Source organism: Mirounga angustirostris, unplaced genomic scaffold (assembly GCF_029215605.1).
Source record: "Mirounga angustirostris isolate CCGP_5_RB_7025 unplaced genomic scaffold, mMirAng1.0.hap1 SCAF_14, whole genome shotgun sequence".
Classification (NCBI taxonomy): Eukaryota; Metazoa; Chordata; class Mammalia; order Carnivora; family Phocidae; genus Mirounga; species Mirounga angustirostris.
Window position 1 is genome coordinate 64,871,267 of NW_026991722.1, and position 17,003 is coordinate 64,888,269.

Genomic DNA, 17,003 nt, shown 5'->3' on the forward strand with positions numbered 1-17,003 from the left:
GGTCTGAGTAGAGATGTTGAAAAAGGCGTACAGGCCAGGCTCTCTGCAAACAAATATCCTAAAGATATGTGAAATTTGTGTCGTTATTTGGGGTTGTGCAATTTGCATAACATTTGGAATTTGTCGTGATGCAGAGATCCTCTGGGTGCCTCGTGGAAGGTGGCCGGCAGCCTGACTTTCCCCTGGAGCCCCAGAGGCTGTAAGGCTGTATGGCTTACCACAGGTGTCCTCTCTTCTCTGCATCTGTTACTTGGCTTCTGCTGCTGTCAGGAGGACCTACTAAATCTTTTTTACTGAACTGCTTCTAGCATGGGGTTAGGAGCAATCTTACCAGGTGTATAAGGTCTGTGTGAGGATGATGTCGGAAAGCTCTCACTAGAAGGCCTGAGAGGCAGTCCCTTTATTTGAATAAGTTTTGGGGCACCTGGATGGCTCAGTCAGTTAAGCATCTGCCTTCGGCTCAGCTCATGATCCCAGAGTCCTGGGATCAAGCCCCTTGTCCTGCTCCCCGCTCAGCAGGGAATCTGCTTCTCCCTCTGCCACTCCCACTGCTCGTGCTGTCTCTCATTCTCTCTAATATAAATAAAAATCTTTAAATAAACAAGTTTTTAATACATACACTGTGGTAAGCCTGTCTTTATCTACCCATCCTGTGCCTTGTTCCAAGGAAGGATGTATCTTGACTTGTCAAATCAGTTTTACCTGCCAAATGGCTTTATCTTTCTCTTGCTCACTTCCTGCATATTAATTGCATTCTGGGTAGATGAGCTATTATTCGATGTTTCTGTGTTTCTCCAGGACAGCAACAGTAGGCACTTATAATGTTCTACCATCGTACGTGTCACTTCTGAGCAGCCCGGAAAGAAGAACTGTGTCTCGTCAAGTTTGTTGTGTGTATGTAACCATCTCCTATTTGAGGACCAGAATATCTGCTTCCAGTCTAGGCCAGATAAGAATCACTGGCATCTGTTAAGTAAATATGTGGACTTGTTAGTCTGAATTTGGGCCTAGCTATACAGATACCCAACTGGTGATGCTGTCAGTTTTGTGGATGTTGATGACAGCAGTGACTCTTGATAGAGCGTCTGCTCGATGCCAGGTGCTGTGCAAGGAATTTCGTCTATGTAACCTAACGTCATCCTTCTAACATTTTATATACCAGGATACTGAGCCTTATGTCGCTGTATGTGGCAGTGGAACCTCTGCCTCTTTGCCTCGGAACACTGGGACTGGTTTCTCTGTCCCGCCGCCCCCCCGACCGCCATCTCCCTCCTTGGGTCTTCCCCTACAATACCATGAAAATAATCAGCTCAAATGCTGTTCTAATCACCACCGAAACACTTTTGAATCACACATTTTGGAGAGGGCAGGTCACATAAGTTTCTGACTTTGAAAATGTCTGTTGTCTTTTCCACCCCACACCCTCCCCCCAGCATCCAGCTGAGGCTGTGGTGCTGCACACATAGCCCGCACACGAGAAGCCGTTTCTGATGTGTCTGGCCGCAGGTAGAACTGGGCCCAGTGTCCAGATAGAACTGGGCAGGGATATTGATAGCAATACACTGTAAAAAGTTAGAAAAGAAGAAAGCGAGCAACTTGGTGGAAGTCTTCTTGCTAGGCTGCACTTAGGAAGATCCTTGTCAGGCAAAAACAAGGTTAAAAAAAACAACTTGAATGAATAAGAGTTCAGGAAAAGGAATCTGGGACCAGATAAGGAGGCAGAGGTGAAGACGTTCATGTTTTTTACCCTGTGTTCATATAGTATATTTGGAAGCTTCTTATACCCTGTTCCTGCATTATATGATGAAAAGCCAAAAATAATGTTCACTATTCACTTATCAGAGGAAGGAGAAAAGCTCTCTGATATTTTCTGTGAATTGAAATTAAGGATCTAAAAGGCCAGTCTTGGTGCCTGGGTGGTTCAGTCAATTAAGTGTCTGCCTTCGGCTCAGGCCATGATCTCAGGGTCCTGGGATCAAGCCCACATCGGGCTCCCTGCTCAACAGGGAGTCTGCTTCTCCCTCTCCCTCTGCTTCTCTCCCTGGCTTGTGCACTCTCTCTCTCTCTCTCTCTCACATAAAATCTTAAAAAAAAAAGGCCAATCTTCCTATCATTCTGCCATTTAGTATAACAAGAATTATATAAGACACTTTAAAACTACCACTAGGTTATGTTTAAATCAGGGGACTATCTTTGAAGAGAAGCAGTATTTTTTAAAGGCGAATCATTCAAAAGTTTGCCTTTCTGGGAACTTTATATGGTGCTTTCTCATGCCAACGGTGTGGAGCAAGGTTGGCTTTTTTGGTCACACATCAGAGCATAACACCTGGACACCTTAGTCCCTCCTGGCTATGTCTTCAGGCCCAAAGAGGGCAGATGTGATGGGAGAGAAGTGACTGCTTGAAGTTTTAAAAACCTTTCACTTTGAAATAACTTCAAACATTAGACAAGTTGAAAGACCAGCGTAGAGAATAGCTCCAGTACACCCTTTTCCCAGATTCACTAGCTTTTGTATTTGGAAAAGTTGCTTTACGGCTTTGTGTACACAAGCAGGCACACACATATACTCTTTTCTTTTCTGAAACCTTTGAGAGTAGGTCACTTATAGTGTGTCCCTCTAACTTTTAATTCTAATATTTCAGGGAAAAAATGCCTAAGGACAAGGATATTTCATGCACCATCACAGTACCATTATGCACTTAAGATAATTTAACACAGGCACAATACTTTCCTGTTCTAGTTCCTATTCCAATTTTGTCAATTGTCCCAGTAAGGTACCTGACAGAATGTTGTATTAGGCAGACTAAAAAACAAAACAATTTTTCCATTTTTAAGACAGTGTAGAAAGCTTTTGAATTTGTAGTTTGATAGAGAAATGCACCAGTTACCCATCTCTAACCACTGCAAATAAGAATTTATAATAGAAACCAAACTCACCTCTGTGCTTCTGAGAAGTGGTGTTGCAGAGATGAAATGAGCCAAGGTCATCAGTGGGTTTCAATGTGAACTTTGGTGCTGGGCCGGTATTGGGTATTTTCCAAAGTAAATATGTCCCAAATCAAACACCATTCAATTAGCTTTGTCAGCACAAACCCTCTCAGCTGTGTCTTTGATCTCTGCTGAGGGACTTCTGACTCCTCCGCTCCAGTTCTAGTACAGCTGGTGTTTTGAAGGCATGACTATCACTGTGTCGACGTGCTTGTGGGCAAGCTGAAGCCTTGCCGACGTGCTGAAGCCACCGCATAATGAGATGCTCTTCAGAGCTCTGGGGGCTAGGTTACATTGGGGGTAGCTATAACGCTCCCCTAAAAGCAGAGGCCCACTCATCTGCCCTCCAGCTTTGGATTCTCCCACTCAGATGATCTGGCCGTGGTCTGGTCTCCAGGGCTGACGTGGCTGCGAGGCAAGTGTCCACAATGCTTCCACGAGTGTGTCCCTCAGAAAAGTGGAGGGGGGCGGTGAGATCAGTGATTTATAGTGTAAGGAGACCTTGGTACAGAACTTTCTTCAGTCAGGGCTCACTCACCATGTTCTGTGCCAGGCTTGCAGTCCAGCTTCCTTAGCTGTTACACGACATAAGGTATTACTGAGCAGTGCTCCCCAAATTCTGGCCCACCTAGGCATTCACAGGGATCTGTGGAGCTAGGATCACTATGTTTTTTTTAAGATTTTTTATTTATTAGAGAGGATGAGCATGAGCGGGGGCGAGGAACAGAGGGAGAGGAAGAAGCAGACTCCCCACTGAGCAGGGAGCCCGACGTGGGGCCGATCCCAGGACCCTAAGATGATCATGACCTCAGCCGAAGGCAGACGCTTAACCAACTGAGCCACCCAGGTGCCCCTAGAATCACTCTTTAAAATTTATTTTAGGAGGCCTGGGTGGCTCAGTCGTTTAGCGTCTGCCTTCGGCTCGGGTCATGATCCCAGGGTCCTAGGATCGAGCCCTGCATCGGGCTCCCTGCTCCGCGGGAAGCCTGCTTCTCTCTCTCTCCCACTCCCCCTGCTTGTGTTCCCTCTCTCGCTGTATCTCTCTCTGTCAAATAAATAAATAAAATTTAAAAAAATAAAATAAAATTTATTTTAAATTCTGTAATCTAGGGCACCTGGGTGGCTCAGTTGTTAAGCATCTGCCTTTGGCTCAGGTCATGATCCCAGGGTCCTGGGATCGAGTCCCACATCGGTCTCCCTGCTCCACGGGAAGCCTGCTTCTCCCTCTCCCACTCCCCCTGCTTGTGTTCCTGCTCTCGCTATCTCTCTCTCTGTCAAATAAATAAATAAAATCTTTTTTTAAAAAATTCTGTAATCTAAAACATTATTATAGGAATATTCTGGATTGTCTGGAAGACCAACTTATCACAGAGCATTGCTCCCTGATTTTGGTACCCAAGAGTGTGTGTGTTACCCAGAGGCCCTCTAATGAAAACAGGACTCTCTGGGGACTCTGTAGGCTTGTGAGGAGCCTGTAGGGGGCGTCTGTGTGTTGCTCATTTTGAGAAATTTCTGGCCCGTAAAGGGCTGTCCAATGCGTTTAAGAGCTGACAGGTGTGGCTGGATTTGGGTCCAGGTCAGCACTCAGTAGCTATGGTCACACATTGATTTCTCAGAACCTTCACTGTGCCTGCTCAATACTGGGACTTCAGCATTGGGCACCGTCGTACAGGCCTGGAGAGGCTGTTACCTCTCACAGACTCCTCCAGGGCCTGATAAGCCCCATGTGATCTGCTCTTGGCCTTGTTCTCACACACACTAAGCCTGGCCCTTCTTGGAGCCTTGGCACTGGTTGCTCTTTCCGCATGGAAGTCTTCCCTTAGGCCCGCTGCGCGCACACCATCTGCTCTGGGTTTCTCCGAGGCTGTGCTGGCTGCGTTGGTGGGAATCCCACCTCCCACCCTTCGTGTTCTCTCTGAACTGAGGACAGTAGTTATACCTGCTGCATAAGGTTGCTGTGGAAATTAGATGAGATGATGAGATAATGTGCAGAAAGCACAGAGAGTGGCGCCGGGCACTCAGTCAACACTCAGTAAAACTTCACTGTTGTCACTTTCACCATACATAGTTATTCACAGAAAAGATCTGGAAGGAGATGCAGCCAACTCTTAACATTGGAAATGGGAGGCAGGTGGAAAGTGTTCATTTTTCACTCTATATGCTTTGCTGGAATTTCTTTTCTATGAGTATATATCGCTTAGGTTATTTTAAACTAATCAGTAAATGTTTCTTACATATCTAGGTTTCTGATCATGTGACCCACTGTTGAAAAAACTGGATTTCAGCCCTTCTTGACAATTCTGACATTTTTGGGTCTGTTGCCCACTGGAGGTGTATAGTTTTGACCCCCACTGTAAAGCAGTACCTTCTGCCACACCTACTCCATTGTTTTCTTTCCAGTTCCAAGGCTTGCCTTATGGTTAGATATGTTTCCCAACTTTTTATTACCAAACTGAAAAATATACAAAGCAATTGGAAGAATTGAATAATGGACATCCATTTACCACTGTCCTAGATAAAACAGTGACTATTTTGACATGTCTGCTTAATTCCGTGTGCGCGCGTACTCTGCAGGTGTGTCCTGAGGTATTTGAAGGTGAGTTGTAGAGAGAGTCACCACACTTCAGCCCTGGGCACTGGAGCTCGGTCTCCTAAATGGTGTGTGTTGGGGGGTGTCTCCGCACTGCTCAGCACTGCTGTTAAATCTGGGAAAATCAGTCCTTCTATCTTATATCGGACATCCAGTCCCAGTCAGATTTCTCCATGACTTCTTTGATAGCTTTTTTAAAATCTAGGATCCAGGGGCGCCTGGGTGGCTCAGTCGTTAAGCGTCTGCCTTCGGCTCAGGTCATGATCCCAGGGTCCTGGGATTGAGCCCCACATCGGGCTCCCTGCTCAGTGGGAAGCCTGCTTCTCCCTCTCCCACTCCCCCTGCTTGTGTTCCCTCTCTCGCTGTGTCTCTGTCAAATAAATAAATAAAATCTTTAAAAAAAAAAAAATCTAGGATCCATTCCTACACTGCATTTGGTTGTTATGTTTCTTTGGACTCCTTCATCTATTTTAGGCTTCTTTTCTCTGACCTTGATCTTCTTAGGGGAGAGCAGGTCAGTTGTCTTATAACCCTTTCCTTTACCCTTTGCCTGCCCTGTCTTGGGGACAGACAAGACCCTTTCATCATCTGGCCATTCTCTGAAACCTCCTTACTCCTTTCTGTCTCTCCTGAAGCATAGCAATGTGTCCCTGCACACAGTCCTAACCAGCCTGTCTACACCGTGTCTTTCTCTCCAGGTGCTTCAGAGCACTTCTGGGGACTTCTGTGATTCTACCATAGTCTTCCCTTCCTGGGGACCAGAGCCATCTCAGCTGGTGTGATGGAGTCATCAGTGCAGGGAGAACCTATAGGGCATTTCCAAGCCCTAGTTCTTAGGAGGGAGGCAGGATGTTCTCAGGGTGAGGAGTAGTAGGATCACAAATTGAAGATAGATTTTGGACAGTCACTTTCTCTCACTGTTCCAAAACCATTTTGGACTTTTCAGTCACTTGGGGCCTCTGATCTGATTGAGAGTGAAGCATTCTGAAAGCCTGACCATAACCACCAAAGGCAAGTTCTCCTTGTAGGACACCAGATCCTCTTAGCCACATTGACCTTAAACACCAAGCAAGGCTGTGGTCTGGGAACCCTGTAAAGCCTCCACCATCACTTGGGACCTTATCCTAGGGAGATCCACCACCTCAGAGACAGTCCCAGAGCTCCTTTTCCTCAGACCCACCATCTTTGGCCACTAGCAAGCTGGAAGCCCCTCATGTGTACCTTAGTGACAGTGTCCTTTCTACCTTGAGACAGTTCTGACCACTGCTGCCCTCCGCAGTGCTTCTCCACCTCCGCAGCACCTTCCCACAGGTCACCCAGCACCCCCCACCCTATCTCGACCGACTCTCCCCAAGGGCACAGCACCCTAGTGGCTTTCGAGGAGAAGCTGCTCGCTTCTACACAGCATGTTGTCCAGCCCTAGCCCTGCACCTGTGCCCTCCCTGTGATTGTGGAAGCAACATATCTATGGCAGAACTCCGGGAAGTATGGTCAACGTTAAGGAAGAAACTAGAAACTCCTGCCAACCTGGCTACCCAGAAATAATCATTATTAATATGCGACTGGAGTTTTCCCCTCTTTTTCTATGCACATGTATTTACATACATATACCTTAAATCTGTACCATGCTATATACATTTTGCATTTTTTTCACTTGACGTAAGTTCTACCTGTGTCTCCAAATATTCTTAGCAAATACGATTTCTGATATATTGTAACTTATGTAAGTGCCCCATTCAGGTAAACATTTAGTGTTTTTCTCTTTATTGTTCTCTTCTATCAAATGTTGCAACATTTTTGTGCCTAAATCAGATTTTTTTTTTTTTGGATAGACCCCTAGAGATGGGATTTTAAGTGAAATGACGGGGCTATTTAGAATTTTTGATGCACTTTACCAGATTGCTTTCCAGGAAATAGTGTACCAGTTTACAGTCCTACCAGCCATGGGTGCAGGCACCCCTCTTGCTGTGTTCCACTCTCCCAGCAGTGGTGTCATCATGTGCCCCACCTCTGTGTCCTTGGCCCTCATGACTGTTTGGATTGCAGAGACCTCTCACTGTAGCTTCATTATCACTGAAGGGGGCTCGACGTCCTCTGGGGGTTCTGTGAGGACTAACTTGTCCAGCAGGCGCTGTGCACAAATTTAACATTTTTGCACAACCTACGAGCCACTGCCTGCTTCACGCTGGGCAGGACACCATCTGGAGCAAGGATGCAGGGACTTCAGCCTCTCACTTCTGCACCTAAGCAACTCTGCCTCTGCCTATTTTAAATCTTGGGATTCTGCCCAAGATGACTGTTGGAAAAGTTCTGCTGCCAGAAAAGATCTAAAAGCCATTTCTTCTCAACCCACGAGGTTTCTCACGCTCACCCTGTCTCTCCAGTCACAGCTGTTCATCTGAGCTCCAGCCTCCCCAGCCCTCCATGCCCTCCCCAGGCCCAGGCTTTGGGCCTGATTCTCCTGTGGCTGGACAGCCTGCTCTCTCTTCTTTGCCTGGCCAAGGGTTACTTGCATGGTAACATTGAGACCCATGACACCTCCTCCCGGAACCCTGCCATACTGTGATGATTTCCTCACCTGGCTCCAAACATGGCAGAAAGGCCTTTGTAGGAATGGGGCTTTTCACCTCCCAGGCATGGGGCCTGGTGCACATTAGCTACTCAATAAATGTTTGCTGAATGGGTATTTACCAGTGAATTGATCAAGAAATGTTGGTCACTGCTCAGTGTGTCTTTTCCAACCCAAAATGACTGACTGATTCTTGGAGAATGAATCTGGGGTTGATTTTACATCTGAGGTTTTAGGGCTTGTGAGCAAATAACCTCCTTTTCTCCCTCTGTCCTCGGTGCATCAGCTCACCCGGAGGTTGCCTCCCATCAAAGAAGCCAAGCCTCGGTTGCAGAAGCTCTTCCGGGACTTCTGGCTCTATTCCGTGCTGATGGGATTTGCAGTGGAGGGCTCAGGTAAGGGGATATTCGCTCTCCTGGGGAAGACAGAGTGCAGAGTGAAAACAAAGGTGAGGCAGGACTCTACCTAATTATGAATGTGCATGCATTCAAAATTCGTCCAAATTCAGCTGCTGCTTCCTACAAGTGATTACAAATGTTACACTTCCCAGATGTAGTTTAGGGTTCTGACAGTGCTATGTATCTTAGGAAAAACCTGTCCAAGTTAGGAAACAGACTCATTTCTGTGCTCCGTTTGGGGGATAATTGGCTCAAACAAAGGACCCATGACTCTAGAAATGGTCAGCATCACCTGCCCCGCAGTGCTTCTGGAATAAGGTGGTGGTCTCATTCATGTGCACTTTCTTGAAGGACTCTGGCCAGAAGAATGGTACGAGGGAGTCTGTGAAATAGCCACCAAGTCGCCCCTGCTCACGTTTCCCAGCAAAGAACCACTGCGCTCCGTCCTCCAGTATAACTCGGCCATGAAAAACGACACAGTCACCCCCGTAAGGCTTCTCACCCTGCCAAGGACAGATGATGCAGGGCAGGGATTTTGCTAAGCTTTCTTAAACAATGACCAGATCCTTGCATTGTCCTTGTTATCACATGTTCTCCACGGCTCCTGGGGTGGAGGGGGCATTCCCCTCTGGGTGCCTGTGTGAGCCCTTGAGCATTTCTTTCCCCCAGGCTGAACTGAGTGAGCTCCGCAGCACCATCATCAACCTGCTGGACCCTGCTCCCGAAGTGTCCGCCCTCATCAACAAGCTGGACTTTGCCATGTCCACCTATCTCCTGTCTGTTTACCGGCTGGAATATATGAGGTATCCAGGCCTTTGCCTCCCAGCACAGCTACACTGGAGCTAATTTTTAAACTTTCTTGCCTTCTGGGCATGGGACTCTTTTTAGTTTCTCCCAAGACACGTAAGCTTTCTTAAAAAGCAAAAACCAAAAAAAACAAAAATATCCTATGCTCTTCTTGTGTGCTCCTCCCTCCTGGGCACCAAACACCACATCTTATAAATCCCCAGGTATCTAAACTCTCTTGTCATCCTCTCCTTATAGGGAATAGGCTTCTGAGCAGTCACCATAGATGTTGCAAACTCAGTCCATTTGACTGTGTAAGAGCCCCTGTTAGGAACCGGCCCTCACTGAGTATGTTCTAAGACATTCATTTTGCTAGTTTCCAGGACCACAGCTGAGTACAAACAGCAAATGGGAAGTGGGAAGGGGCCTGTCCCAAAACAGCCCCACAGGTGGCCCAACACTCAGGATGCATGTGTAACCACAGCAGACCTAACAGTTATAATAATCGTCATCATGACAACACCAATATTAACATGGATTGAGTGTTTATGCCATGCCGGGCACTGTGCTAAGCTACATGTATTGACACACTCTCTAACAAGCCTATGAGGTAGGCACTGTCGCATACCCATTTTACAGATGAGGAAATGGAGACCCTGAGGCAGCCGTTAAGTTAGTTACCCAAGGTAATAATCCCTGACTTCCATGGAGATCCAGCTAGTCGGTTAAGCACCGTGCCATCCTGCCTCTCATAAATGACAGCTGGAAGAAGCAGCTAGGATGCTCAGAGCGCAGCTGCCTATGTGAATGCTACAGATCCACCATGGTAAGGCCTGAGACACCCTCGGCCTGCAGCTGAATACGCTAGCTACAGAATGATGCATCCCTGTCGTCAAAAAAGGTCAGGTTACACATCTCCTGTTTGTTGAAATCACAGGATAGGTGCAATAAGTTATAGAGAAACTCTACCAAATGGTCTGAAAAAGAAAGTGTTAGTTCTTAATAGGAGGAATATTTGGTAAATGCCACTATTTAACCTTTATTTGGTGCCATGAAACCCTGTGGTAAAAGAACTCTTGCTCAGAAGCTCAACATATAAAACAGATTAAGGCTGTTTTGTGTAAGTGGGAAGCGCACACCTTCCTGCCCTGTCCCCTCCTCCCTGCCTCTTGGTAGCCTGAGGGTGCCACAACAGAGCAGAGTTTGAGAGCTAGTGACCCATTCTCCTCCAGAGTCCCACAGAGCCAAGGAACTTTTGACCTTCCTTGCTTTTTTCATTATAATTTTTTTTATAAAAGCAATACAAGAATATTACACATAAACCTGGAAATAAATGGAGAGGAAAAACCACTGATCCCACCACCATTCCCTATTGTGTATTAGTACTGTTCCCTCTCAGCCTTTTTATAAAAAATATACTTTGAAAGAGAAACCAACCAAAACAAAACAAGCAAACCAACACAGACCAAAAGCCTGGTTTGCTCCAAGGTTGAATGGCTACAAGAGATGTCTCCGGACCCTTTCAGCCTCACGTGCCCACAGGCAGGGCTGTCTCCTGCTTCCCCACAATGGTGCCCCTGAATGGAGTTCTCAGGTTCTCAGGACACTCTGTGGAGCGGGCTGGTAGAGCAAAACCCTAAGGGGACAGCCCACGGGCAGCTCCCAAGAGCCCAGCTCCCATCCCAGGTTGCCTGCCAGGCCTCTGAGAGCATTGTTAGCATGGAGAAGCAGCTCTGAAGCCTTTATTCAAGAACATGGCTTAGGCTCCCAGCCACTGGTTATTAGGAGAGCTTTAAAACAGCAAAGTGGGAGCTCATGGTGGCATAGTCAGTTGAGTACCCGACTCTTGGTTTCGGCTTGGGTCCTGATCTTAGGGTGGTGAGATCAAGGCCCTCCTCAGACTCTGTGCTCAGCGGGAGTCAGCTTGGGATGCTCTCTCCCTTGCCCTACCCACCCCCCCACCGCACATGCACTCTCTCTCTCAATCTCTCTCTCTGTAAATAAATCTTTAAAAAAACCCAAAAACCAGTAAAGTGGGCAATGTGAGGAATTATGTAAAAGCTGTGTGAACCTGAGCACTCAAGAATGCATGTGCTTAAGCCACCTGGCCTGCCCTACTAGGGTTTGACTCACAAAAAGCTGGTGCAGAAGCCCACAGACGCATTCTGCCCAGTGCTTGCCTGTGTGCACACGTGCCCTGCTATCTTAGTGGAGCCCCCCAAACTCTGAACAGCTACTGTAAAAGTAAAAAAGGTGCATAAGATAAAAAAGAGAAGGAAAACATGGGGATGGTACAGAAGATGCTAAAGATGAAAAATACAAATCTCACTTTCCTGGCTCTGAATCCAGAGATGCCCACTCTTGATAGTTTTACTTTCCCTTCTAGAAATTCTCCATAAATGCAAACATATATATCCTACACACAGAAGGCCCATGGAGGCCTTTCGGAAACCTATCGCTGACATCCTGCTGTACTCACTTCCCCTGCACCTTGCTGTCTCATAGAACAATGCATCTTGGATGTTTTTCTGTAGTGGTGTATATGGAGCTACCTCTCATTTTGGTGGCTACATGATGTGCCATTAAATGGGTGTACTTTGGTGTAGCTGACTAGTCTGTTGATGGACATTTTGCCAGCACTGTTAGGAGGATCCTCCTTATGCACATAACCCTTAAGACCTATCACTAGAGGTGGGTTGCTGGGTGGAACAATGTGGGAACATTATGATAGATGGTGGGTAATTCCCCTCCAGAAAGTCTGCGTGAGCATATGACCCTTGAAGTGGCGTAGGTTAGTGGTTCCTCACAGCCTCACCAGTTCTGGGTAGTACCAAATCTGTGATAGGGAGGGCCTGGATTTCTCAAAATTTACTCAAAACTGTTCTCCTTGCTAGGGTACTGCGCTCAACAGATCCTGACCGCTTCCAGGTAATGTTCTGCTACTTTGAAGATAAAGCTATTCAGAAGGACAAGTCTGGTAAGTTTATTGTTGTGGTACTCTGATGATGAAATGAGTTTTAATAGTCTAAAAAGGAATACCACTCCCAGTTTCCTGTCTACATGAAGAAAACAGTTTTATGAAGTTACACGCTACATTGGAAAGACCAGTATAAAATATATAACCTTATAACCATATAATCTTAAGGAGCATCACTCTTGTCCATCCTCAATGCTTGAGTACGCTCCAGCCCCCAAATTTCAGTCTCTAATTCTGTCCCATGCTGAAGGGATCCTGGGCTCTTCACATAGTCATTAATGGACCTAAAGCATCTTGTTGTGGTCAGGGAGCAGTCATGCTTTTTAAATGTCCAGAGCAGGCTAGGAGGACCAAGAACCAATTTCAAAGGGCTCCCAGTGGACAGAGTATCATAATTTGAACATGAATACATATTATTATTTTGCTTAAAAGAAGGGCAAATAAACTGGGATAATGTGTATATCCAGATACACTAAGATATATATATATAATCTCCATATTTTAGCAAAGCAACAGATATAATGTGTAATATGTAACAATAATAGGTAATATATAGGATATACGTATTTATATATATGTTTGTTTTTTCCCCTAAGTATTTGTGAAGTAGAGACAGGTAGTTGTTTCTCTTGTATAATCAGGAAAGAGGGAACATGAGGAAAGAGCCACACAGTCCAGGAAGAGGCCTGGTACCTGCAATAAAGTCACGCCTGGCCTCTAAGAGTGATCAGGTAGAAAGGGTGCCGCCCAGCAGGTGATGGGGCAGAGGCATTCCATAGAGTAGCCAGTTAATGGTACTCTGTTAAGCTGAAAGTAGCTGTTAGAGAGCTCGCTGCGGGGACAGCCCCAGACCTTCTGTGAGGGGCTCCATGCCTCACTAGTCATGCTGGCCATAAGGAGACCCCACTCAGGACCATGAACGCTTCCAGTGGCTCATCAGACCTGGCCAGAATGTCAGGGCAGCGGGTCAGGACCTGATGGCCACACCCAATTTAAGGACTGCATCGTTTCTGGGGAGGTTTCAGAATAAGGAAATCTGTATGAAACGCAAAGACTTGCAAGTCCGATGATGCAGATGTCCTCAGAGTGCACAGAGGGTCTCAGCTGCAACCAGTCCTAAAAGCACCAGACTCCTGGGAAAACAAATAAATGAAACTCTACAGTGGTATAAAAATATTAGAGTTACTGAAATTCTAGTGAGGCAAACCTAAGATAAGAATAGGAATAAAAATAAGGAGAGTTAGGGCGCCTGGGTGGCTCAGTTGGTTAAGCGACTGTCTTCGGCTCAGGTCATGATCCTGGAGTCCCTGGATCGAGTCCTGCATCGGGCTCCCTGCTCGGCAGGGAGTCTGCTTCTCCCTCTCCCACTCCCCCTGCTTGTGTTCCCTCTCTCACTGTGTCTTTCTCTGTCAAATAAATAAATAAAATCTTTTAAAAAAAATAAATAAATAAGGAGAGTTATTAAAATTGAGACTGCAATGAAAAAAATTAAGCACATAGTATAGTCATTGACCAGTTTTAGTATAAGGACGCTGATGGGTTTTAAGCATCATCTATTGGTCTGTGTGTTGATTTTTAAAGTGTTTAAAATTTAAGAGACTCTGAAATATTAGACCCATGTTTTATTTAAATGCTTAGAAAAATTTGATCAATTTTGTAATTGTACTTAAATATTTGAGGGAATTGAGTGTGCTAGATCATGAGTTTTGATTGATTAACTGTGTGGGTAAATATTTCAAGGAATGCTAACGGAGAATTCTTAAAATCAATAAATTTATTATTAATTACAGTTAGTAGTGAGGAGTCCTTTCCATGTTTAGAAGCCATTGGCACACTGAAGAATCTATCAATTTGTTCTTGCCAATTCAGAATTAATCCCCAGATAATTCTGGTACCGTTTTTTCTGTTGTTGAAAAATCACCCCAAGAATTCTGAGGTGCTGTCTCATGTAAGACCTTTGTCCAATAAGTCCTTTACAGAACCCTTCACACTACTGCACGACAGTCAGGAAATTGAGTGGGTGAATTTATTTTTGTGGGGTTGACAAGGAAAGACAGTGTAAGGGTTCTGCAAGCTCCCCCTGCTGGCAGTGTGGGGAAGGGTTGGACGAGGAGGAGCCCTTTAGAGGCCAGGGTGGAAGATGCAGGCAGCCAGTTTGTATGCCAGGAAACCTCTTCCACTGGGGTGCAGAATACAGGAGAGGAGCCCCATGCTCAGAGGGTCCCACACACATGCCCCAGGGCCACTTGGGAATATAGTAGAGACACTGTTAACCTCTGGCTGAGCTGTTCATTGATTTGCTCCTCTCGTCTATCTACCCACTGTCTATTTAACAGCTATTTTGTGCTAGACAGTTGGGTCACACCTGAGTTTCTTTGGTTCAAGGAGGGGGAGGGTAAGCGACAAAAAAATTGACTGCCAACCCCTAGGGGCCTAAGAACCTGCCACATTTTGCTGGCCTTCTAATGAGAATATCTGTAGACAGAATCAGTTACCTTTCTGAAGCTAAAATGTCATTCTCTTCTTTTTTTTTTTTTTAAAGATTTTATTTATTTATTCGTGAGAGACAGAGAGAGAGACAGAGGCAGAGGGAGAAGCAGGCTCCCCGCGGAGCAGGGAGCCCAATGCAAGACTCGATCCCAGGACCCTGGGATCATGAACCTGAGCCGAAGGCAGACGCTTAACCGACTGAGCCACCCAGGCGTCCCATGTCATTCTCTTCTGAGCTCTGTTTTTCTGTTGCTGTGTCATAAGAGGAAATTAAATTGTGGAAAACAGTATGGAGGTTCCTCACAAAGTTAAAAATAGAGCTACTCTACAATCCAGCAATTGTGCTACTAGGTATTTATCCAAAGGATACAGACATAGTGATTCTAAGGGGCACATGCACCCCAATGTTTATAGCAGCAATGTCCACAATAGCCAAAATATAGAAAGAGCTCAGATATCCATTGACAGATGAATGGATGAAGAAGATGTGGTGTATCTACAATGGAATATCACTCAGCCATCAAAAAGAATAAAATCTTGGGCGCCTGGGTGGCTCAGTTGGTTAAGCGACTGCCTTCGGCTCAGGTCATGATCCCGGAGTCCCGGGATTGAGTCCCGCATTGGGCTCCCAGCTCAGCGGGGAGTCTGCTTCTCCCTCTGATCGTCTTCCCTCTCATGTTCTCTCTCTCTCAAGTAAATAAATAAAATCTTTAAAAAAAAAAAAAGAATCTTACCATTTGCAATGACGTGGATGGAACTAGAGGGTATTATGGTAAGCAAAATAAGTCGGGGAAAGACAAATGCCATATGATTTTATTCATATGTGGAATTTAAGAAACAAAACAGTTGAACATAGGGGAAGGGACGGTAAAGTAAAATAAGTTAAAAACAGAGAGGGAGACAAACCATAAGAGATGATGAAACTCTAGGAAACAAACTGAGGGTTGCTGGAGGGGAGGTGGGTGGAGGGATGGGGTAATTGGGTGATGGGCATTAAGGAGGGCACTTGATGGGGTGCCTGGGTGGCTCAGTCGTTTAAGCGGCTGCCTTTAGCTCAGGTCATGATCTCAGGGTCCTGGGATCGAGCCCCACATCGGGCTCCGTGCTCAGCAGGAAGCCTGCTTCTCCCTCTCCCACTCCCCCTGCTTGGGTTCCCTCTCTCACTGTGTCTCTCTCTGTCAAATAAATAAAATCTTTAAAAAAAGGAGGGCACTTGATGTAATGAGCACTGGGTGTTACATGCCACTGATGAATCACTAAATTCTACCTCAGAAACTAATAATACACTATATGTTAACAAAATTGAATTTAAATAAAAGTAAATTTTTTAAAAAGAGGAAATTAAATTGCCCTGGGGACTGATGTACACTTTACCGATACTTAATTTTCACAGTACGTTGTACTCTTCACACGATTTCCAAATGGGATGTTTTTGTCCTGAGTATGGTACCTAGGGTTAAGCTGATAAATGTGTACCTACTGAGTGTACTTTCCTCTTCCTTTTCTCTCCTAAAACATGGGAGATGGGAAGGAGATGTCTTTGGAGATTTGTTATTGATGAGTTTTCAGAACCAAGGAGGAGAGAGGTTATAAGAAGCATCTAGCAGCCCCCAAAGGGGATTGCTAGCACCTCCTCTGTGTAGGTGTGAGCCAAGCCTCCATGTGTTCCTGCCCTGTAGCCTGCTGACTGTCTAGTCAATCAGTACAGACTAAGACCGAGGTAATCTCAAGCTAACTTTAAGCACAAAAAGGAAAGTGGCTGTTTTTAAGTAAAAATCTCCATAGAGGCTACCGCGTGATCATCATTGGCATCTGACCCCTATCTGATGGTTTTTTATTAGGAACTTACAGTTTCAGTTTCCTAAGAGCTACATGAAAAGATATTACACTAAACACACCCCCAAAACAAGATTTTATCCACCAAACCCAACTTCTTAGAGACCAGCCTCTCCCTTCTGGGGCATTAGGTCACACTAATCACTTTCCAGGTCTGAGAGCTTCGGGGGTCCATTTATCCTCATGACAAACACATATGTGATGCCTCTTTATGTTCAGCCTCTGGCTGGGCCTGGGCACAGAGGTGCAGTGCCTGCCTAGTGTTTCGCCCTGCTGACCTTGCAGCCCTGTCATTTAGCCACCCCAAAGACCCTGCATAAGTGGGACAGCACTAGAGGGCAAGCGGCATTTAATGACATCGGCACTGTG

The 17,003-nt window shown here is 45.8% G+C and overlaps 1 protein-coding gene across 1 annotated transcript in view; it reads left to right on the forward strand.

Moving 5' to 3' along the window:
* Positions 1-17,003, forward strand: part of PI4KA (phosphatidylinositol 4-kinase alpha) — a 123,874-nt gene that overhangs the window by 63,784 nt on the left and 43,087 nt on the right. The window contains exons 20-23 of the mRNA XM_045887179.3: positions 8,434-8,542; positions 8,897-9,033; positions 9,215-9,348; positions 12,226-12,308. Coding sequence (XP_045743135.1) covers positions 8,434-8,542; positions 8,897-9,033; positions 9,215-9,348; positions 12,226-12,308 — 463 coding nt within the window. The remainder of the gene's footprint in view (positions 1-8,433; positions 8,543-8,896; positions 9,034-9,214; positions 9,349-12,225; positions 12,309-17,003) is intronic.